Source organism: Pipistrellus hanaki (assembly GCF_964339955.1).
Source record: "Pipistrellus hanaki genome assembly, chromosome: 1".
Classification (NCBI taxonomy): domain Eukaryota; kingdom Metazoa; phylum Chordata; class Mammalia; order Chiroptera; family Vespertilionidae; genus Pipistrellus; species Pipistrellus hanaki.
The window spans coordinates 74,084,138-74,109,348 of record NC_140503.1 but is presented as its reverse complement, the minus strand read 5'-3'; the positions used below and the strand labels follow the sequence as shown (position 1 = coordinate 74,109,348).

The 25,211-nt window shown below is 41.4% G+C and overlaps 1 protein-coding gene across 3 annotated transcripts in view; it reads left to right on the top strand.

The window, feature by feature from the left end:
- The window catches only part of STXBP6 (syntaxin binding protein 6), a 257,098-nt gene that overhangs the window by 230,241 nt on the left and 1,646 nt on the right, over positions 1–25,211 (top strand). For all 3 annotated transcript variants that reach the window (XM_084893613.1, XM_084893615.1, XM_084893614.1), the window contains exon 5: positions 18,967–19,124. In XM_084893613.1, the coding sequence (XP_084749739.1) occupies positions 18,967–19,124 (158 nt within the window). The remainder of the gene's footprint in view (positions 1–18,966; positions 19,125–25,211) is intronic.

Sequence of the window (25,211 nt, the reverse complement as noted above, 5' to 3'; positions counted from 1 at the left end):
ACTTTTTTATTAGATAGGATAATAGGATTTAACTACAACAATGATGACCTAGTCCAGTAGTAAAGTGACCTTGGTTACTGTACTAGAACATTTTTGTTATATTCAACATATTTCACCTGAAATTTAGCAAATTATCTTTGTCTGTGAAAGTTCATCTGTCTCATTTCTCCTGCTCAAGATAAGAGGTTTCCTATGCATCCTTTGATGTTAGTGACTTTTCCATTTTAAGGATTGAAAGGCATTCAGTAATTGAAAGTTACTGCAATCCTGCAGTACTTTGGACATGTAAATTGACCATGTAAAATATCCCCAGTAGTAGGTATACACGTTTCCTTGAAGTGTATGATTTTCCCTTGGATTTTATGATTATGATTATGATGTTAAAGCTGAGTAGAGTTGTATACTGAAATCTCAAACTAGTGTGAGATTTATTCAGCACATGCTTACAGAGGGGAGTTATCCAAAAGGGAAGGGTAACACTCTCCAAAAGGGACATGAACATGGATTGTTTTAATGAAATCAATTGCCAGATTCTCAGTATTCCTACTCAGCTCCCACATTGTTTCTAGGACCAGCTCTGCTCTTGCCAGGGATGTATGTGACCTTGAACAAATCCTTCCACTTACCCCTGACTGTTTTCTTCTCTGGAAACTAGATGATCCTAAATTCCTTTCCAATGCAAAGCAACAGAATGTTTTACCTGATGAAGTCATGCTTAATTCCCAAAGAGCCTAATTACCTAAGGACATAAGTTTGAGGCACAATTTAAATTAATTTGAAGTAAAACATCGCTAAGAACCAATTAGGGCTGGACACACACTAAATGTGGCATACATATTTTCTTAAGTCAAAGAGCAAGCAAATTTAATTTTGTTTATTGTAAAGGATATTCAAATTCAGACTTTTTTTTTATTCATAAAACCTAAAACCACTTAACTTTTTATTGTCCTATTCCAAGACCATTTAATTTTCCATCTCATATTAATAAATTAGTCTTACTGAGCTTTATCCCTGATGACCTTTCTCAATAGTTTCTGCCCTTTATATTCCTATTTCCTAATTGTAGTTTAAAATTTGTTTATTTTCACATGGTAGCTCCAGCCATATAGTGTATGCAAGGTATGGATCTGATACTGTGTTAGCATCAAGTATACAAATGGAGATGAGACAGTCAAGGAAATGTAAAAAATTCACACTCTAATTGGCTAAATGAATATTTAGACAAATAATATTAATGTAATGTGTTAAATATACTAATAAGTGCATTAATAACATGCTAAGGAATCATGGAGGATGGAGCACAACCTTTTTAAATTTTGTTGAAGTCCGACTTATCCTTTTTTTTTCCTTTGTTGCTTGTGCTTTTGGTGTTATCTCTAAAAAACCATTGCCTCACCTAAGGCATGAAGACTTGTGCCTATGTTTTATCTAAGAGTTTTATAATTTAGCCCTTATGTTTCGGTCTTTGATCCATTTGAGTTAAATTTGTGGTGTAAGATAGGGTCCAACTTCATTCTTTTGCCTGGGCTATCCAGTTGTCCCAGCACCACTTGTTGAAAAGACAAAATTTCCCTTTGAATTTTCCTAGCGCTTTTGTGGTCCTTTTTGTTGAATTGTCCTGACTTCCACTGTGCCAAATCCATCTTGGTTTGCCTCCTGCCTCTCAGGCTGTTTACTATTAGCACTCTTTGCAGGCACTTTTACCTTCACCATACACTAAATGTTAAAATTCTTGAGGAAGGGTTTGCAAACCCTCTTTCTTCTCTCTAGTATAGCTCACCTAGTAAGCGTATTCATTCCCATTCTCTCTCTGTCATTGACTTACAAATTTTATCTCCATCCCACACTTCTTTGCAGAGCTTCATAAAGGAATATCTATTTGCCATATTAACATCACTTGGTTGTCTCACAGGCAACTTAAGCATAACATTATCCAAATGAAATATTTCACCCTCACATCTGTTCACTCTCCAAAGAAATTTGTTTTTCTGACAGCATTTTCTCTTTTGTATACCCCTTGCTCAGATCAGAAGCTCGGGATTCACTTATTATTCTTTGTTCCCCTCATCTCCCATATTCAGCCCACCAATATGTATCTTAAATATGTCCACTTTCTGCATCTCCACTGACATCATTCTAGTATAGGCCACCATTCTCTTTCTCTCTCTCTCCTTCCCTCTTTCCCCCTCTTTCTGTCTTCTAGTATAGGGGATGGATATATATATATATATACACATACATATACACGCACACACACACACACACACACACACACACACACACACTCTAGAGGCCTGGTGCACAAAATTTGTGCACAGGGTGTGGTATGTGTGTATCCTTCGCCCAGTCTGCACCCTCTCCAATCTGGGATACCTCGAGGGCAGTCAGAAATCTCTCTCACAATCCAGGACTGCTAGCTCCCAACCGCTCGCATGCCTGCCTTGCCTGCCTGATTGCCCCTAATTGCTTCTGCCTGCCAGCCTGATAACCCCCTACCCACTCCGCTGCTGGCCCAATTGGCCCTAACTGCCCTTCTCTGCCAGTATGGTCATCACTAACTGCCCTCCCCTGCTGGCCTCGTCAACCTATCTGCCCTCCCCTGCAGGCCTGGCTCCTCCCAACTGCCCTCCCCTACTGGCCTGATTGCCCACAACTGCCTTTCCCTGTGGGCCATCTTGTGGTGATTATCTTATGCCCGCATGGGGGTGGCCATCTTATGTGTTGGAGTGATGGTCAATTTGCATATTACCTCTTTATTATATAGGAGATGTGTGTGTGTGTGTGTGTGTGTGTGTGTGTAATTAAGAGAGGGGAAGAAAAAAAGAGAAGGAAACATCAATGTGAGACAAAAATATCAACTGATTGCCTTCTACATGCCCCCTATCAGGGACCAAACCCACAACCTGGGCATGTGCCCTGATTAGAAACCGAACTTTTGGTACACAGGATGATGCCCATCCAACTGAGCCACACTGGCCAGGCTGGCTACCATTATCTCTTATTTGAATTATTGCAATCGCTTTAACTGGGTTTTTTGTTTTGTTTTTGTTTTTGTTTTTTTTGTTTTTGTTTTTGTTTTTGTTTTGTTTTTGTTTTTTTCTGGTTTCTTCTTCCAAAGTGATTCAAACCTGGGTATTTCACTGGATCCCTTTTTATAATTGAACTTTATGTTTCACACCAATAACACTATTTTCACACATGTTTTTTGCATGAGTCCAGTATTATCTCCTTGGTGGGTTTTCTCTAGGAACAGTGTATTATTTGCTTTGCTTGGACAGCATCACATAATCCTCCAACATGTTATTGTTATACACTGATCTGCTGTGTTAGCATTATTGGAAATTATAGATTCTTTATTAATATCACAACTTGTTGAGTTATTTAGAGTTTCCTTCCCTAGAATATGTGATCTAATCTGAACAGCTAGCCAGTTTCTAAGGAAGAGAAAGAACTCACTTTAGAATGCATCACTGCCACTCTTTCTAGTCAGTCCTTTCTAGAATGGTTTGTTCTTTCTGAAACTCCTTGGATTACTGATAGTTGCTTCTCACACAGATATAAACAGATCACTCTTTTATATATTGGTAAATATTTAGAAAAAAGAAAATACTCAGACATTTTATTTCTTTTTACTTCTTAAAATCAACAAAATACTCTTTAACTCTTAAAATCTATAATAATAAAAGGTTAACATGCTAATTAGACCGGATGTCCTTCCAGACATCATTCTGGACGAAACCAGGCTGGAGCGAAGCTGCCTGAGTCCCGGGTGTCGGAGGGAAGCTGGTACCTGCAGCTGGGGGAAGGAAGGCCTACTCTTGCATGAATTTTCATGCATCAGGCCTCCAGTTGATATAATAAAGCAATAAAATAGAACAATTGTAATCTATCTTATATATTTCAACTTTATTTTGTACTAAATATTTTATATTAAGTCATCATTAATAAGTTATGGCTTTTACAAAGTTATATATAATTATTATAATTACAAGGTTATGTATTATTCATTATGTTTTAATGTCTTATTATGTAGTTATACATTATAATAGTTATAATTATTATCATTCTTATGGTTATTTTATTACTCTTGATGTTCTAAATCTCACAACTTATCCAGTACGACCTGCTTTAAACTGGCTTCTTTTTGCTTTTAGCACTACCCCTACCATCTTTGAAGATATCCTTGTTATTGTCTGGCAATAATAAAGTATTTCAAGCATGAGTTTTCCTTGCCCCAAGGCATGGAAACCTCCACTTTCCAAAGAACTTTGCTTTCTTCAAGTGCTGAGTTTGCATTTGATTACTAACATTGCAAAATGCTTTTAAGTGCTATTGCTAATGTTTGAATACCCTTAGGAACAGCTAGGCACTATTCTTTTTTTTAAAATATATATTTTATTGATTTTTTTACAGATAGCAAGAAAGAAGGATAGAGAGTTAGAAACATCAATGAGAGAGAAACATCAATCAGCTGCCTCCTGCATGCCCCCTACTGGGGATGTGCCTGCAACCAAGGTACATGCCCTTGACTGGAATCAAACCTGGGACCCTTCAGTCCAGAGGCTGACACTCTATCCACTGAGCCAAACTGATTAGTCTTAGGCACTATTCCTTGTTAAGGCTTTTATTTATACTGAATTTATTTATTATATGCTGTACTCTACCTACAGTAAGAAACTGATCAAACTTGAACAATTTTCTAAAATATGTCAAGAAACAATGAGGCAGTAGGTAGAGATTGGAGTCTGTTGGGGTGTGGAGGTGAGTACCTTGGTAACTAGTCAAGAAGGATCTTCTTTAGTTAGTGTTATTGTACAATGAGAGGGCCACCAAAGGGTTGAGACAAGAACATGATCAAGTCAGTAGTATAGAAAGAGGGTGATATATTAGAGAACAGAGGCCAGTGGCAGGAAAACCAGGCTGCTGTGTGGTCCAATAAGACCTGGCAGGCACTAGGAATAGAGTTGAAGGCTGATGGAAGAGCCCTTGCTGAGATAAATGCCCTGGGCTATGTGAACACCTGGCTGTGGGATATGATGGAGAGGTTAAAGTTAAAGGTGAACTGAGCATATAACACTAAATGGACAGAAGGGCCATTAACTAACACAGAATTCAGGAAGCGGAGGTCAGATGGAGGATGGGAGGGAAACAGTGGCAAATCTTGAGAAGCAGACAAGTATAGACAGTGTCTGGCCCATGTTTATCTACACTAATAAATGAGAAATATGCAAATTGACTGTACCTTCACTATGTCCACAAGCCACATCACCAGCCAATCAGGAGTGAGTATGCAAATTAACCCAACCAAGATGGCTGCAGCCATGGAGCAAGCAGGAGGCTTGGGTTTCCCTGGCAATGGAGGAAGCCAAGCTTTCCGCACACCCTGGCTGACCCTGGCCTCTGCTCAAGGCTATAAAGTTTCAATTATAGAAGATAAGTAAATCCCAGATACCAGGGCCTCTGCTTGCAAACCACCACAGACTCCTCACCCAGGCTGCCCCACACTCCAAGGGTACCTCCACCCTGATCCAGGTCAACCTTCAGGTCAAACCAGCCAACCCCTCCCCACCACACCCCCATGCACCAGACCTCTATCCTATCTAATAAACGAGTAATATGCAAATTGACCATCATTCCAACACACAAGATGGCCACCACAAGATGGTCAGCAGAAGAGGACAGTTGGGAGGGACCAGGCTTGCAAGGGAAGGCAGTTGGGGGTGATCAACCCTGCAGGGGAGGACAGTTGGGAGGGACCAAGCCTACAGTGGAGGGAAGTTGGGGCGACTGGGCCTACAGGGAAGGGCATTTGGGGGGGATCCGGGCCTGCAGGGGAGAGCAGTTGGAAAAACCAGGCCTGCAGGAGAGGGCAGTTATGGATGGCTAGGCTTTCAGGGGAGGGCAGTTAGGGGTGACCAGGCTGGCAAGGGAAGGCAGTTAGGGGCAATCAGTCTGGCAAGGTAGCAGTTAGGCATCAATCAGGTTGACAGGTGAGTGGTTAGGGGGTGATTAGGCTGGCAGGCAGAAGTGAATAGGGGCAACCAGGAAGGCAAGCAGGCAAGTGGTTGGGAGCCAACAGTCCTGGATTGTGAGAGGGATGTCTGACTACCCATTTAGGCCAGTCGAACATCCCTCCTCAAGTGGTCCCAAATTGGAGAGAGTGCAGGCTGGGCTGAGGGACACACACCCCTGTGCACAAATTTCATGCACTGGGCCTTTAGTTCTATAATAAATGTGCAGAAAAAATCAGATAGTGCTAATAACACAGTATGTATTGAGCTCATTCTGCATTACTAACACTATGCTAAGTATATATGTCATTCAGTTCTCACAAAAGGTATAAGAAAAATAGGTACTGTTTTTATCACCATTGTGCCAATGAAAACAAAAGCTCATGGAGATTAAGTAATTTATCTGAGATCAAATAGCTGGTACTTGGCAGAGACAGACCCAAACCGAGACCTTTCTGACCTCATACCCCTAACCAAGAAAGGAATGAAACTGACCAGGAATTATCAAAGAGATGGTGGGAATTAAGAAAAGAGTGTTTTATAGAAGCCAACGGAAAGAGCAGTTTTTAAAAAGGAGTGGTCAGTCCACGTGTGGTCCAGTGGCCAAGTGGAGGAAACTTAAAATAGGCAATGGGCTTGATAGGCCAGTGGTGAGGCTGAGAGGCAGTGCTAGTAGACTTGGGTGGAAGCCACTTTGCTGAAAGTTCAAAGTAGTTGGGAAGTAAGAGAGGTCACAATAAGAATAGTCTTTTCCTTCAAGAGTGTTATGGTGAATGAGAGTGGGGAAAGAGAGATGAGCTAAAATGAAAAGCTTAACAGAAAGATTCTTTAGTACCAGAAAACTGAAGTTTATTTTTTTTAGTAATGTCTAAAGTTGAGTAACTACTGTGTGTCAGATACTGTTCTAGGTTCGATACTTATACATGACCTCATTTATTCCTCAGAGCAATCTTATGAGGTAGGGACTAGACCAGCTCCCAGGACAGGTGAGGAAACAGACTGATGCACAGAGGGGTCAGCTATTGGTTCAAGGTCACCTGGCTAGTAAGTAGCAGGCTCCATGTATTGAATCAGTCTTATTTGGTAGCATTGTTGAGGGTTTTCAAATTGTATATATATCAGGACTTAAAATTGTGGTTATTAAAGTAAAAGTCACTGGCTTCCAACCACATTGGAAACAGAGAACCGCACATCATAGACATCGAAGACAGGAAACAAAATTCATTTTAACAAATGTAGAGCCATTTGAGGTATTTAGCCTCAGAACAAGGGTTTCCCCTTTCAAGTTGCATTTAAGCTATCCTTCTCAGAGCCTGTATCTTCTGAACAAAACAGAACAAAAAGAAGTCTATACTTGTCTGCTGGTGACCCATAACTCTTATAAGAGCATGTTCATATGACCAACTTTAAATGAATACTAAAGGACTGCTGAATTTCTCTACATATCCTGAGTTCAAGTGTTTAAAGGACATGAACAAAATCCTACATGTTTGACCCTTGCCTCTGGAAACATTGGAGCCATGCCTTGAGACGAGTATGTAGAACAGGAAGGGAGCCTGGGGCTTTTTCCTATGTTCTTAGCTGTGGGGTATGCCTATGACTGGAGAGCAGGCTGAGGTTCCACTGAATTACCTTAACATCACCAACAGAATGTATAGGGGTCTATTCTTCCTTTGGTAATGCCAGCGATAGATAACTCCAAGGTCTCTTTCAAACAGGCGTTTGAGTTTATGGGTTTACAAAGTACTCCTGAGCTCTGAGTCCATTTTTCTTTGCCATCCAGCTGCAGACAACAAACAAGCTTTATGGTCCCTGAAATTAGCCACCAACTTAAGACAAAAGATAATTCTGAAACTGCCATTTAACATGCTATATCTGTTCTGCTGCTTCTATAAAACAAGCCTTTTTAATGTAATTACATGACTTGTCCATCTATTACTAAATTGATGAGGACAGCCTGGATTTATTTAGTTTTCTTCCTATAACTTAGAAGTCAGTGTGGTTTATTGTAGCATTTTTCAAAGCAGATTTTATGCACAAGAACCTTGTAAATAAATATGTTGAGAAATTCTGCTAACAGATCTCTCTTGTTCCTACTCCTACCTTTTTATTTTATTAACAATTTACATTAGCATATTAAAGGTTTTGCAAAGTTCCGCAATAAATAAGCCAACTAAATTGGTATTTTTGCAAAGTCATTTTACAAAGATTGTGTTTTTTATGTCAGATTTTTTAAAGCCACGCAACCACCTTGGGAAATGCTGACATAGTCCTTAAGAGCTTTGGGTCAACTCTGAGCTTCTCTGTGTTTGACTTTTTTAGACTCTGCATATAAGTGAAATCATGTAGGTTTATTTTATTCCCATGTGTGATTACCACAGGCAGGGATGTGAGGAAATGGACAGATGTTGGTCCAAGGGTACATAGTTGAAGTTATGTAGGATGAGTAAGTCTAGAGATCTAATGCGTAGCATGATGACGATTGTTAATAATACTATATTGAACACTGGAAATTTGCTAAAAAAAAAATACGTACAATTATTTTTAAAATAACAAAATGTACTTGGTCAGTGTTGCTCAGCGGTTAGAGCATGGGTCCTCACACTGAATGGTTGAGTGTTCAATTCCTGGTCAAGGGCACATACGTGGGTTGCAGGATTGATTCCCAGCCTTAGTCAGGGTGCATGTCGGAAGCAACCAATTGATGTGTCTCTCGTCTCTCATCTCTCTCTCTCTCTCTCTCTCTCTCTCTCTCTCTCTCTCTCTCTCTCTCTCTTTCTCTCTCTCTCTCTCTCTCTCTCCCCCTCTCTCTCTCTGTAGCTCATTCTCCCTCTCCCTCCCACCACTCTCTCTCCATCCCTCCTTTCCACTCTCTATGAAAAGAAATGGAAAAAATATACTTGGATAAAGATTTTTTTTTTTTAATGCTTTTTTTTAGGGTCAAGATCTGGGTGATCTTGGTTGAGCTACTTCAGCTCCCTGAGTACTTTTATTCTGAATTGTAAAGTAGAGTAATAATATATTCCTTTTAGGATTTGACAACTTACCATAGCACCTACACAGAGTAGACAGTGAAAACTCACTTTTTCTGTGAGTGACTGGCTGATACTCACACTGCACCTGTGCCTAACATGCAGCAACAACTTACTCTTCCTTATAGAAAGGCTTACTATAACCTGGTCATGTAACAGAATTTACTGATTAATCAATACTACAAAAGCAGGAGCGAAGTTTTACCTTTTGAAAGTATCTCCATCTTACAAGGGAGCCCTAGAGGTTGTCCAACACTGAAGGACAACAGCGTGATTTGTATTGATTAGTCAATGTAATGGTGAAACAGCTTGCCAGTTTACCCATGCTCACAGACAATTAATGGAGTCTGAGTTAAGAACCAATGAGTTTCACCCTAGTCAGTGGTTAGAGTGTAAGCCTGTGCACCAAAGGGTCACGGGTTCAATTCCCAGCCAATGGCATGTGCCTGATTACAGGTTTGATCCCAGGCCTCAGTAGGGGGACATGCAAGAGGCAACCAATTTATCTCTCTCTCTCTCTCTCTCTCTCTCTCTCTCTCTCTCTCTCTCTCTCTCTCTCTCTCTCTCTCCTTCCCTCTTTCCCTCCCTCCCTTCCTCCCTCCCTCCTTTCCCTCCTTCCCTTCCACTTTCTAAAAATCAATGGGAAATTTTTTTTCATTGAGGATTAACAAACAACAACAAAAGAACCAACATGATTCACTAGATAAGCCTTTGCATGCAATCACTTTGAAGAAGTGAAAGCTAATGTCATCATTGTTATTTTAATTATTAATCTGTAAAATGTTTAGTGCAAGTCACAGTACTACACAGAACCTCCTTAAAATCATGATTACCATGCAACTGAAATATTAACGATGTGATGGAGGTGGGAGCTCTGAGTGGTTCACAGTGACTTTAGCACTGAGAAGGCCCACAGTCAGGGAATCAGGTTTCCATGAGACTTCTCTTTTGCTAACATGTCCTCTAGTAGTAGAAATGCCTAAGCAATGAAAATTGGAAGCAAAAAGCAGAAAAGAAAATATTGGCTGAATCCCATAGTTTGCATCAGGTACAATTAATTTCAATATCATGAATACTGGCCCAGACTTAAGTGTATTTTATGTCTGACTACAAAATGGTTTTGCTAAGAAAATTAATACAATAGATGAGAATGGGAGAGGGACTATTTAATCTACTCAAAAATAAATTATTATTCAACACTTTGGGTATATATGGGATTTACTAGTGTTTTTTGATCTATTAACAGATTTAATATAATAGATCTCCATGCCAATTTTTTAGAGTTTATTATAGTAGAACCAAAATCTACTTTATACACATTTTTTCCCATAATTGATTTTCCTCTAAATTAGTTTGGATAAATGGGTCTTATTGAAGAGGTATTCCTAATTGGTTAGTTGATTGTGGGATAGAAGTAGTCCAAGTAAAACTATTAACAGATTTCATTTTAAAAGAGTGCTCTGAAATGACAATTTGCACTCATCAATGAGTGTAAATTGGTATGTATTTGTCAATCACTTATTTTTATATGATTTTTCCACTAACTTTTTCACCAAAATATACATATATAATTTTGCATTTCCAATATTATATATGTATTTATACAGGAAGTAGCTGCCAAAATTCTTTTTAATTTGCCTCTTTATTAACTATAGAATTAGCAATTTTGATTATCAAGATGCAACCTGAAGTCTAGGACAATCAAAAGAAATTATGTTGATATTTGTGCTATTAGAGTATTTCATGTGCTTTTTAAGATCTTTCCTCTCCTTGCCCTAACCAGTTTGGTTCAGTGGATAGAGCATAAGCTCTCCGATTGAAGGGTCCTGGGTTCAATTCTGGTCAAGGGCATGTAACTCAGTTGCAGGCTTGATACCTGGCCATGGTTGGGGTACATGTAGGAAGCAACCAATTAGTGTGTCTCTCTCACATCAATGTTTCTGTCTCTCTCTGTCTTCCCCTCCCTACTTTTCACTCTCTCTCTTAAAAAAAAAAAAAAAAAAAAAAAAAAAAAAAAAAAAAAAAGGAAAAATATCCTTCAGTAAGGATTAACAACAACAAAAACAAAATCTTTCCTCCTCTTTCTTCTTCTCTACTGTTGCTTTTTTATTGTGATTTTTAAACAGTAATATGTGAATGCAATATCAATGAAGTAAGAATAGTGTCTGCTGTACTCTTTGGAGGCTATAATTTAAAAGGCAGTTGTGTCTGTTTTGAAAGAATTACTGCTCTGTCTGCTTTGGAAGGCAGTTTTAGTTCCAGATTAACTCAGTGCACTATGATAAGCCCCAACCTTTGAGTCAGGCATGATATATACAAAGCATACTCATTGATTTAATGAGTATGTGTTCAGCTCCATGTCTAAGCAACACACTGAGCTACACACAGCAGGTATACAAGATGTCTGAAATGTCCTCTGCGAGCCTCAAGACAGTTAGCCCTGAGTAAGAGAGCAAAGCAGGAGACATGCAATGGAATAGGGTGTATTGTGCCATTTCCAAGGTTCCTCCGAAGCAGATGTGATCTTTGGGAGGTGGAGGGGCAAGTATCCACTGAACACCCGCAGGCACTTTGTATACATCTTCATTTTCATTTCCACATCAGCCACATGCAATGGAAGGCATGGTGTTCATATCAAAGATGAGGACATTAAAGATCAGAGAAGGTAAATCACGCCCTCAAAGTCTTTCTGCCAACTGTGTCAACATAACAGTGCCTAGCACATAGTATGCACTCAAATGAATAGTTCTGAATGTTGAACAAATCTTTCATGGGAGCAATCTTTCACATCCACCAAGAGCCTCAAAAATGTGTATGTCCTTTGAACCAGCAGTTTTATTTCTAGGAATTATCAGAGATGTGGGCAAAGATTGTGTGTGTGTGTGTGTGTGTGTGTGTGTGTGTGTGTAAATGCAAGAAGGTAACTGCAACCTTATTTGAAAAAATAAGAATTTTTGAAACACAACAATATCTTTAAAAGAGTAATAGTTGAATAAATTACAATAGTGTAACTCTGCCATTGTAAACAGTATTTTCAAACAAATTTTCATGACATAGGAAAGTACCCACAATAGGATATATATAACTAAATATAGAGTATGGTTTCAGAAAAGTATATACAGAAAAATACTACAATAAAATGTATCATAAATATAATTTATGGTCATCTTTAAGCAATTGAATATGACATGATTTTATTGCCTTTTTATAATAATGTATATTCTAAATTTTCTACAGTATTTTTTTTAACTTATAATAAGGACAGGATCTTTTGTTTCATATTATGACTTTAAGAAGTACATTAGGAATTGTTACACTAGTCTTATTGCATATAGTTACTACACACTGTGTCATTAATCCAGTACAAGGAAATTCCCATGGAGAGTCAGTTCACACAATGCTATTTGTTTACTGTGTGATTCCTGGCACACTGTTAAATCGCTCTATGTTACTGCTTCCAACTGTAAAAGTGGGATTTTAAAAATGATGATATGCCCATCACATTAGGTTGTTATGAGAAGCATATTTTATTAAATGCCTAGAAATAGTAAGATTCAGGCCACTGTCATTCTTGCATTGGATTTATTAAACTGTTTAACTTCTATTATTTTTATACTTTACAATTGTTTATTTTAAGACTAATAACAATTTAAAGAAAAAACATTCTCTTTACTTTTTCTATAGCAAAAATATTTTCTTTTGCATTTTGTTGACCTAATTCATTAAATTCCTGGCACAATCTCTAAAGGAGATAGTTAACTTCACTGACATAGACTAAACCCTTAGCCATTTGGCAAATTTAGAATTTCAGGACTTAGATCATATGACAGCATCAGTTACATGTCCAACTCTCTGCTAAGGCATGAAGAAATCATAAGAGGGATGATATATACTTGCTGCCCTCAGTTAACCAACATTATTAAGTGTCTACTGTGTGCCATGGATTGGGAATCAGAAGTGAGAAAGACACAGCTTCTGCCCTCAAGGAGCTTACCCTAGATATCCAACAATTACATGCAGAAAAATAAATATGCCATTTCAAATACACAAGTGGCCAGATTATTATGATCTCTGGATGCACAATAATCTGGCCACTCGGTGTATATCCTATATAAGAAAAGGCTAATATGCAAATTGTTCCCTGTACCAGGAGTTCAACCAGGGAGGCCAGCCAACTGCCCATGTCCCCTCCCCCTGGCCAGGCCGGCTGGACCCCTTACCCATGCATGAATTCATGCACCAGGCATCTAATATATATATTGCCAGATTATTATGTGTTCAAAGATCATAATAATCTGGCCACTCAGTGTAGATATACGATTATACGATGATGATGTGTGTGCTGGGGTCATCAAGGGTAGTATGCGCTAAATATGATAAGGTTTCCTAGAAAAGAGGTCTGGAGTGTATTGCAGCATTTAGGAATAAGTGTGAGGACGAAGATGAGAAGCAGAGTTCCAGACAGAGGTAGCAGGAAGTACAAAGGCATATAGATAAAAGAAACATGACACTTTTGTGAAAATTCTGGCAAGGTGTGGGATTAGAAAATGCTAGATAGAAGGGAAAATGGATGGTGTTCCAAGAGATGACCTAAGAGAGAGAAGCAGAGTACGAGTCTCACTTTTATCTCAAAGTAGTGGGGAGGTGGTAACAGACTTGCCTTTTTTATTTCAAATTAAATTTATTGGGCTAACATTGGTTAACATTATATACATTTCAGGTATACCACTTTATAGTATGACATCTGTATACTCTATTTTGTGCTTACCTCTGTCACCACACAGCCCCTCCTCAGATTCAACACTGGCCATGCTGAGCGCAGTACAAGAAATAATGTAATGATGCTGAAACCAGTTTGGCTCAGTGGATAGAGTGTTGACCTGTGGACTGAAAGATCCCAGGTTTGATTCCAGTCAAGGTCATGTACCTTGGTTGCAGACACATCCCAAATTGGGGATGTGCAAGAGGCAGCTGATCGATGATTCTCTCTCATCGATGTTTCTAACTCTCTATCCCTCTCTCTTCCTCTCTGTAAAAAGTGAATAAAATATATTTTTTTAAAAAAGAAAGAAAGAAATAATGAAATGAGTATTGGAGAAGATATGGAGAAAAAGAAGCCCTCCAACACTGCTAGTGGGAATATAAACTGGTGCAGTCACTATGGAAAACAGACTTGCCTTTTTAAGAGTTTATTAGGTCTAGTAATAATTAATGTCGTTTTCTAATACTTTTTTAAATCGAATTTATTTAAACAATACAACAAAATTTAATCAACAATATAGTTGCCGTTGTTTTCTACTACTTGTGCCCAACGCTCAGGAAGCATTTTAATCCCTCTGTTGTAAAATTCTTGTGATTTTGATGCAAAAAATTCGGTCAATGCATTTTTGAGGCATTCTTCATTATTAACTTTTTTTCCAAGAAGAAAGTTTTGCAAAGAACGAAACAAATGGTAATCGGAAGGGGCAATATCAGGAGAATATGCAGGTTGAGGGAGAACTTCCCATTCCAACTGGCGCAGTTTTTCAGCAGTGATTCTTGCAGTATGCGGTCGTGCGTTATCGTGGTGAAGAATTACGCCCTTCCGATTAATCAGCGCAGGTTCTTTTTCTCTTAAAGTTTGGGCTAACCTTTCCAATTGGGCACTATACACTGCACTTGTAATGGTTTGGTTAGATGGTAAAAGTTCATAATGAAGAATTCCTTTAAAATTCCACCAAACACAAAACATCACTTTTTTCGCATGCAAGTCAGGTTTTGGCGTGGGCTGTGGAGCCTCATTTTTGTCCAACCATTGAGGCCGCCTTTTCAAATTAACATACAGCACCCTTTCTTCATCTCTGGTAACAATTTGCTCTAAAAATGGCAAACGGTTTTGACGAGAAGGAGCGAACTGCAAATTGTGACTCTTTGATTACGGTTGTTGTCGGTCAACTCATGAGGAACCCATTTTCCAAACTTTTGGACTTTGCCAAGTGCACACAATTGATTGGAAATTGTTTTTTGTGAACAATTTAAAGTTGTCACAAGCTCTTGTTGGGTAATTTGAGGATTTGCACCAAAAGAGCTTGAAGAGCTTCTTGATCAAAATTGGACACACGGCCTCGACCACTCTTGTCATCTAACGAAAAATTTCCCTCGCGAAATTTCTCAAACCAACGCTGGCATTTTCTGGCGCTAACTGCATCTTGACCAAGAGCACTACAGATGTTTTTTGCAGCCTCACTTGCTTTTCTTCCTAATTGGAACTCGTAAAGCATGCAGTGCCGAATATGCTCTTCATCCGCCATCTTCTTAGCCCTAGTTTTGCAACAAAAACCAAACCAAACACAAACTTTTTCAAGCAAAACTTGTTAATTGCACTTCACACGTTCTGTAGATACGTGTTTGAAGGTTATGTCAATACAAGTCAATGCCAAGCAAGATTTTAAAATAATGTTTAAAAACGACATTAATTATTACTAGACCCGATACTATAAAAGTGTGGAAGACAGACCAGAAGAAGTATAGGGACAGGTAGATAAAAGGCTGTCTCTATAACTCTGAAGAAGAGAGGAATTGGACCGATACAGAAACAATGAGAATGGTAGAGAGCAGAGAGCTGTGTAGGAGGTGACCTTTAGTTGTATGGGGTAAAAAGGAGGGAGGAATCTAGACTTCCAGACTTCTGAATTGAGGAGCTGGGCAGATAGAGAGGTTAGTCACTGAGCAGGAGAACCCAAAGGAAAAGCAAGTATGAAGGGAAGGATAACAGGGTCATGATTAGACATACTGATTTCAAGATGAGTTTGGGCCACCCACCTGGAATTGTCCAGTAAGAAATCATAAGGATTTGGATGGAGCTCAGCAGCACAGTCTAGCTAAGGATAAAAGTTTGACCATTGAAGCCATGAGCTGAGTAAAATTGTCGCAGAGAGAGTCTGTAGAGTGCATAAGAGAAGATGGCCAAGGACAGAATCCTTAAATTACAGCATTAGCAAGATGATCTCAGAAAGAAAGTAAGCAAGCAGGAGACCCAAATAAAGAGAAGAAAATTCAATAATTAGGGAATGGTCAATAGAGTCAAGTGGTGTTCTCAGGGAATTTATACTCCAACTTGGAAGTCAGTGCATCTACAGGTGAAAAAATGAGGTGGAAATGTTGCCCAGGATTGTACATGATAAAGCACACCAGAAGGATATGCACAATTCTCCCTGAGTTGAGGGAAAGGAAAGAATAGAATTGTCCTGAAGCTTGATGAAGGTGATAGGACTTCACTGGGCCTGAAATTTGGGTAGAATTGAAACCAGAAGAGGTCATTTCAACTTAGGCAACAAGATTTGTTCAAATTCATCCTCATGTCCAAAAACCTGAGATAGATTTTCTATTGATAGTAGTCAACAGTGTCATCCTTGAATAGTGGAGACAGCATTTGGTTCCCTCTTTTAGTTATAACATTTAGTGTTCTTTTAGTTATAATGACTATTGGTTAAATCATATCATATAAAACAGGATATAGTGTCATCTGAAGTCATGTACAAAATTAACTTTATGGAAGTCATGACAAGAAAGCAGTATGGCTTATGCATAGCAGGATCATTTCAGAAACACAGATATATCTGAACTTTGAGAACATCATGAGGATCAATTCCACAGTAAAAAGAAAAGTATTGGTTATAATCCCTCTTCATTTTGTCAAAGCTAATTATAAAATCCCTTTACTTTTTTGCAGTGGTGGGCAAACTGCGGCTCTCGAGCCACATGTGGCTCTTTGGCCTCTTGAGTTTTTAGCAAAGGCCAGCTTAGGAGTACCCTAATTAAGTTAATAACAATGTACCTGCCTATGTAGTTTAAGTTTAAAAAATTTGGTTCTCAAAATAATTTCAATCATTACCGTTGATATTTGGCTCTGTTGATTAATGAGTTTGCCGACCACTGCAAGTGCAGCTATTCCTAGCTGTGAGGTTGCAGATTCTTGGCCCTATCCTTTCCCTAGACTCTGGTGACTAAGCTGGGTATGGGGAAGGAAGCAGGAAAGGGGGGAATCTTCTTGTGCCCTCCCCCACTCCTCACCTGCCAGTCCCTTCTCCATCTTCCCATTCCATCCCAATGCCCTCTTTCTTCTTGAGAACACTTGACTTGCAATGTCACATGGGCAATAATTCTTCATTTACCAAGAGCAATGTATTGAGGGCAGAAACAGTCAGGCATTACCTGGGGAAATAACCTGTCAAAATCTCTCTTTGCTTGTCTGCCTACAATTCTGGTATAGTAGATTGCTTCCCAGAACCAACACCCTATCTGCAAAGAGGAAGGTACAGAACAAGGAAAAGTCATTGGAATACCAGGTTCCAGTGCTGTCTATGTCCCTGGTGACCTGATCTTGTACAAGTCACTTAACCTCAACTACTCTCAACCTTTAGAGGTTGAATTTTTGGACAAATGAGATATTTGTGAAGGAGTTTTATGATTGCAAAAAGCTAATGAAATGTTAGACAGTGATGTTAGGCTGTCATCATAGTTACTAGTATAAAGTGAAAAAAAAGAAGGATCAAGATTTCTCCTCCTAAATCTGTTCTGAGGTCCTAGACCTTCCATTCCAACCCTTGCATTCAACCAGATTTCTCCAGGACCTCTTTTCCCCTGGTCCCTGTTCATCTGTGCTGATTTATCTCGGCTCATTGCAGTGCTTGATGCAACTGAGTAATACTAAGTTACCCCCATTCTCCCTCCTTTGATGCTAGTGGAAGCCCTTGAAATCCACCCCTAAAGAAGAAAAATGATAAACAATTCATGAAGTGCTTCCTCTGGGCAAGGCATTTTCTTGTCCTGAGATCATTTTCTACAAACCACAGACTGTTCTCACAGAGGAGAAATTAGGAAGCCTTTGCAGCTGAGACAAGAGGAAATTACATTTCTATTAAAAGCTGTCTGTGGCTAAATGCATCCATCTCAGGTATAAAGTTAAATGATGTAATAAACTTATTCAAAGACATAAAGCCATTACACTAAATGCCATTAAATATCTTCCACAAAATGTTAACAAAATGCAGCCATAAATTTCCTTCAGTTGTCATTTTGCAAGAGACTTGTTCTCAGTGGCTTATGCATCTGCCAGTTCTTCACTGTTGAGTTCTGTTTCCACGTCCTGGCAAGTGGGATTCAGGGATGCCTAGCCTTTTGAAACATGATGGCTTCCAACTTCCTCGGTATCATCTCTAGTGAATCTGGGAGTGCTAAGTTCACTAATTCACTGTTTTCTACCTCCTGGCTAAAGTGCGGTGTTGAGGCTATATATTTCATATATTATACTTGAGATCAAAGGCAAGGAGACCCAACCAACAGAGCCACAGCTCAGAATTCAAGGTTGGGAGGTGACACATCTACTCCGGACGTTGAGGTTGATTCAAAGCGTCTTATGTGGAGACATACCTTTAAGGATGAAGATTGAAATGGAAGGGGAGAATTGAAATGAATACAGAGCATTGTATCTGGAAAAGTTCTGTGCCCCCAGTTTTCCTGTGGTTTTTCACCTAAACCCCGGGTCAATGGGAAAGGCACATACGATCCAGACATATCTCATTAAACTTGCCTAATTCCCTGAACTTATCAGAATTCCCATTTCCCATGCAAGCCAAATCCTAAATTTAAGAGGACCCAGTCCCTTTATGCTTCTATAAGCAGAATGCCAAGAGAGTGGAAATGAGTGGTGTGTTGGGGATGGGGATGGGGATGTACAAGAAGCTTTCAGCATTTGCCCAGGTCCTATAGCCAGCAGGTGTTTTTCCTGCCAGTGATTCAGTGAGACCCAATGAGAAGAAATGTTGACTTGGCCTTTGTATAGTGTGGCCTGCCCTGCTCTTACAGGCTGCTCACCCCTGGCAGGGGTCTGTCACTGTGGGCCAGCCAAGTCAGTGTCTGATGCTCTTGCTGTCCTTCTTCAGGAAACAGCATCCTCCATTCAGCGGCCGACAGTGTGTCCAGTGCCGTGCAGAAAGCGAGCCAGGCCTTGAACGAGCGTGGGGAGCGGTTAGGCCGAGCAGAGGAGAAGACCGAGGACTTAAAGAACAGCGCTCAGCAGTTTGCAGAAACTGCACACAAGGTGGGTTCTGCAGATGCCAGAGGTCTCAGGTCTGGGCTGTCAGAGAGCTTGGATGCTGAGAAACTTGTTTTCCCTCTGTGTCCCATGAGGGGAGATACAAAATCAAGCCTTTTCTCCCCTATACAATTTCCATTTGCTACTTGGTAAGTACCAGAGTCCTGAAAGATTCCTCTCTGTCCCTGTTTCTTTGGATGTCTCTTTTCTGCTTTAGATATCTCCTTTCTGGCATCTTTATTCCTATCTCTGACCTTAGACCTTAAAGAAGTATGGACCATCTTTAATTCTTGCCCAGAAGTTTAGGGCTCAGGTCTCAGGGAACAGTGTGGGGAGGGAGGAAGAGCTCAGGTCCCAGAACGCCCCTCCTCCCTTGGCCAGTGCTGGAAGAGGATTTAGGGCTGCTTGTGCTGACTTTTCCTTGCTGTCTTTTTCCAATCATGAGCTCAGCATCCTGTGTTCTTATCTTTTCACCATATGAAATCAAGCTGTCGTCCCAAGGCATGGTGCATCTCAGGGCTGGCCTCACTCTTCAAGGGGCTGTGGACCTCTAAGGCCGGCCTGACCAGCGCAGAGCTGCCTGCACAGTTCCCTCCTGCCTCTGAACCCAGAGAAAAGCATTTCCCAGTGACTGTGACTGTGACTGTGGGTACACACACACACATTCACACACTTGCTAAGAATGTGCCTTTTGGAAGGGGAAAGGGAAGGAGGAGTTTTTATTGGCAGCTAGCTGTCTGAGGCAGTCACAAACCAAAGGAAAGAGTCCCAGTTGGTCAGACAATGGAGAGGATTGATTTACTGCTCTTCTTGTGTTTAAAATAAAAAAAGCAGTTCTTCTCTGGCTAGTGATTTAAATCGAGGTTTCCAGAAACAACTTCCGCTGATAAGTGTTAGCATCTCAGACTCATGATCTGTCCTTACACATATGCTTTTCAGGTGACTTTGTTGGGGAATGGGGGTGGGGGTTGATTTGCTTCAATAGAAAACCCCACTTCTGCTGAGGAAACAAGAATAGACAACCCCAGAAATAATAAGAAAAATCTCTCTAGCCGAGCTCAGGCACCGGGCTCAGGCTTGGACCAGACTGTGGATCCAATTCTAAATGGATGCTTCCTGCCTTCCCTTCCTGCAGCCCCTTTTTTACAGACCTGTTTCATTGTGTCATCAATTCTCTATCATGACAGGGGCTTACTGAACAGCTGCTTTGGGGGCCCCTTTGAAGTTCCCTGGAGGAGACATGGGCAGATCTGTTTGAAATGCAGGCCAGAGCCTCGACTTGCTGTGGCTGTCACAGACGGAGGGAGCTCAGATTTATGGTTCGCTTGTCCCTTGATCCCTTCTCTAGCCTACATAATGCAGAAATAATGATGAGATGGAAATGCTAGGAATCCAGCCCCAGCTTCATTTTTAGCAACAGCAACTTTAGTGACTCAAATGAAGGGTGGACAGAGGAAGTCTGGAGAAACAGTTAAAGTGTTGATTTGGAGAAGAGAAGGCTAAAGGGAATAATTTGTAATTGTCTTCAACTTTGGGAAGGGATTCTCTTTTATGTATGACCCCACAGAATAGAGCAAGCGATCGTGCACTGATAAAATTCTGCTAAAACAAGAGCTTCGGTTAATGATTAAACCATGAACTAGGTTACCAAGGATGTCTGTGAAATTGCACTTCCTAAGGTGGAGTAGACAATACATAGAGGTCATGGATGTGGGCGACCCCCTCAGAAGAATTTATACAAACACTGGACTGGATAACATAAGCAGATGGCCGGAATTCTTGGCCATGGTCATCTGTTTCCCTGATATTTTGGGAAAGTTTGTTAAGTAATTGGGAAGGCAGTATGTATGGTGTGGTGATTAACATCTTGTGTTTGATTTATCATCTCAGTAATTTACTCATCAGTGCCCTGGGACAAGTGCTTAATTCTCTAAATTCCAGTATCTTCATCAGTAAAATATGAATAATTAATACTAAACCTATCTGCTAGGTTACTGAGAGAATTGAATGAATTCCAAACTCCCAATCTATTATCACATATACATCTAGATTAATACCCCATATAATAATAGGCTAGTATGCAAATTGTCCCCTCAACCGGGAGTTCGACCAAAAGTTCAACCTGGAGTTTGATCAGGGGCAGGGCTGGCCAGCCAACAGCTTGCAGCCTCTCCAATAGGGCCTGGCTGGCAGGACCCCCACCCATGCCCTAGGCCTCTAGTTTGTTATAATTATGTCCATAACAATGGTTTCTGCTGAATCTGCCCTATGTGGTCGCATAATGAATCTAGTATGATGGGAAAGGGGGTGTGTAGAAATGGGCTTGAGGATCCTAACACAGCGATGGGAAGGGTCAGAGGGGACAATGTTGTATCCTCCAATGGTGGGAGGGATGACCTCCTGCTACATGTTGATGCTTTCTAAACACAGAGCAGTCCTTGAAGCAGGATCCATCGGAAAAGAAACCGACTAGCCTACCAAAGGCAAAAAGGCCTCTAGCTTTAAGCACTGGGAGGACCCGTGCCATCCAGTGACATCCCCTCCCGTGGATGTTCTGAGGAGGAGAGGGAGGGGCTGCTTGTGTCTGTCCAGGGAGTGTGAGGGAGACACTGTTGGGGCCAAACTGGGATGTGTGCTTATGAATCACCGCCATTGGCAGTATTCCTAACGAGGAGACTGGCCTCTTTAGATAAGCTGTGGCTATTTTCCTGGAGACTGGGGCTTCCTGATTTGAACCCACTGATATAGGCTGACCATGAAGACGTCCTTTCACTGATCAGAACCCTCCAGGCTGCCTGGTGAGGAGAGAGTTCAGAGGTGGAAGCCAGGCATTCCATTCCCCAGACAAATGTGTCTGTACTGACTCAGGAAGAGCGGGCTGAACTTACAAGTCAAGACTCAGTGCACACATGAGAGCCCGAGCAGAGAAAGGCAATTCTAGGTGACAGTTCTTCTTGTTTCCTGGTTGAACAAGGGCAGCAGCTCTGGCTGGAGAGCATGGCCTGCCCTTTAGATTGCAAGAGAACAGGATCTCCGGCTTTCTCGCTTTCCCCGGTACTCCTGCAATGACCCAGGTGTGCCAGCTAGTGGATCACCTTTCATGACCCTGCCATCAAGATGTGTGGGCGTTTGTGTTCTGTAGAGCAGATGGAAAATGCTCCTGCAGCCCCTCTCCCCCAACTCGGCCTGCCTGGCTTGAGGAAGTGGGGTTCCTTCCTGAGCTGTGGGCCGGGTACAGTCTTAGCCCTTAGGAAAGTGCAGCTCAGCCACAGAACCAATCTGCTCACTGTCCCTGCCCCGAAGCACAACAACGTTGCAGTGTGTGCAGTACTCTGAGGCCTGCAGGACAGTGCGTCAGCAGGCGAGAGCAGGATCCCACACCCAGGCATCCTCCAATGACATTTCTCGCAGAAAGGAACAGTGATCCGCCCTGTTTTGCACAAGCCCGCATGTGTGGGGGAGGGAGTGGTAAGTGGCATCTGCCTCACTGGCTGCTTGTGTCCTTACTCTGTGTGCTTCCTTTGGGTCTCTGGGCCTGAAGGGACCTCAAAAGTCCAGGCCTCTTAAAGATTCCCCCAGTATGAATAATGATTTTTATTATTATTATTAATTGTTATTATTATTATTATTATTAATATTATTTGTGTATAGTAGTTTGCATGGCTTTGAAAGAGAAAGCTTTCCATGACAGAGTAAGAAAATAAAAGGTATCAAAAGGAAATTTTAAACTCCCCTTCTATAGGAACTCTGACTTCCAAATTGGTCCATCGCATTTGAGTTGGAGATGATATTTATAGGCATGAGGTACAAAACAGTTGTGATTTTAGAGCTCAAGGTTATATCAGGGAAGCAACAGTACCCTGCCTTCCATATTCTAGCTCCTAACTCTCAAGCAATTAAAAGGATGCCACTTTGCGCTTTATACAGAAACACCTCAAATAGCACAATGTCCAATCCAGTTGTATTTCTGTAAAGCTGAGCTGGCCACACATGCCTGACTGGGGCTCCCTTTGTGCAGGTCCAGACACACTGAAGGGGTAACCAGGACCTGGCAGCAGCAGCCCCATCACTGCTGAAGATTAATGATTGGGTGAATTGACACAAGCCCACTAGTTGAAGGTTAACAGCTCGGCGACTAATAGGACAGCAGCATTTATAAAATATTTATGATTGTTATTCATTATACACAACACTTAACAGCTTTATATTGATATGAATGGTTCACCCACATTGCTAAATAATGTATAAGCACTGGAAGACAGAGCACAATGTGGGGCCATACAGCAGAGAGGCTCACAGTGTGGCTAGGGAATGGATGCACTGGAAGGAGAGCCCTGGCTCTGCCACTTCCATCCACCATCCTATATAATAAAGAGGTAATATGCAAGTTGGCCATCACTCCAACACACAGGATGGCCGCCCCCATGTGAACACAAGATGGCCACCACAAGATGGCCAGCAGGGGAGGGTAGATGTGGGTGATCAGGCCAGCAAGGAAGGGCAATTGGGAGGGACCAGGCCTGCAAGGGAGGTAAATTGAGGGGGACCAGGCCTGCAGGGGAGGGCAGTTGGGGAGGACCAAGCCTTCAGGGGAGGGGAGTTGGGGGCAACCAGGCCAACAGGGGAGGACAGTTAGAGGTGACTGAGCCAGCAGGGGAGGGAAGTTGGGGGGTGACCAGGCCTGCAGGGGAGGACAGTTGGGGGTAATTGGGCACAGGGGAGCAGTTAGGCATCAATCAGGCTGGCAGGGGAGTGGTTAGGGGTAATCAGGCTGGCAGGCAGAAGTGATTAGGGGCAATCAGGCAGGCAGACAGGTGAACGGTTGGGAGCCAGCAGTCCTGGATTGTGAGAGAGATGTGCCCCGAGGGGTTTCAGATTGGAGAGGGTGCAGGCTGTGCTCACACACACACACACACACACACACACACACAAACACACATTTCATGCACCAGGCCTCTAGTGTTTCCATAAACTCTTTGAGGTCAGGAGTTATAAGCCATCTCCATCCTTTGTGGCAAAAACCCACAGCACTTAGCACATAGCCTAGGCATTCTCAGGACTTCACCAACTGTCTGATAGTTGACAGACTATTGCATCAGCACTGCAGAAGGTCTGTAGAGGTCTTGCAGTGATTAGCAACATAAGGCCTCGGTTCACAGTTCCCTCCCCAACTCACATACTGACTTGGCCCGGGTGCAGCAGCTGCAAGAAAAATGTTGGTGCTGCTCTTGCAGGTGACCTACCTGAGGTGGTAGCCCCAAGTCATAGCTTCTTTGTTGGAGACATCAAGAAGGGGAAAGGGAGCCTAGGATTGATTGCCCTATGTTACACTGGGGAAATGTATCTTCGACATCTTCCTGTGTGATGCAGAGCACCTCTGAGTGGAATAAGAAGGGTTTCCCTTGCTATGTCTTCAAGGGCTGAACCCCTGGTCATGATGCAAATGGGGTGGGGAGAGGGCTTTCTACAAAGTTATTTCCTACATTTAAGCACCTGCTCTTTGCTCAAAAACCATTCTCACCTACCCCCAGTCACTCCCGCCCCAAACTCAGGGATTACTCCCGCATATCAGACTCTGGACATATGAAGAATTACAGTTCAGTCTTAAATCTGCCTTCTGGGTTCCTTGGAAAGGATCTGTTTGAGAAAAGCCATGTCAGATTTAATTTTATGTTCATGCGTGCATACACTTCCTTAAATATATCATTAAGGGCTCCAGCTGGGTTGGGGAAGATGTTGAATGATATGGTATATTTGATGTTCTCATTTATTAAGATCTAACATTTCAATAAACCACATCCTCCATCTGGATTTGATCTAGTGTTCAGCCCTAACACAGTTTAATCAAGTGCTTTGCCTTGGTTGAATGTCCTGGTTGGATATTGAGTGAATTATTGAAAATTGTTTCCTATCATTGTTGACTGTAATGCTTTAGGAGATGTCAGTAATTACTTACCTTTGCAGAGTCTTGGGTTTCTGGATCACTAGTAACCCAGGAACCCAAAGGCCTTTGTTCGTCTACCCTTCCTGTTCCTAGGGTGGATCTCTCATTGTGCATTGGCTTTTCCATTGTTTCTTCAGTGGGATGAGGGA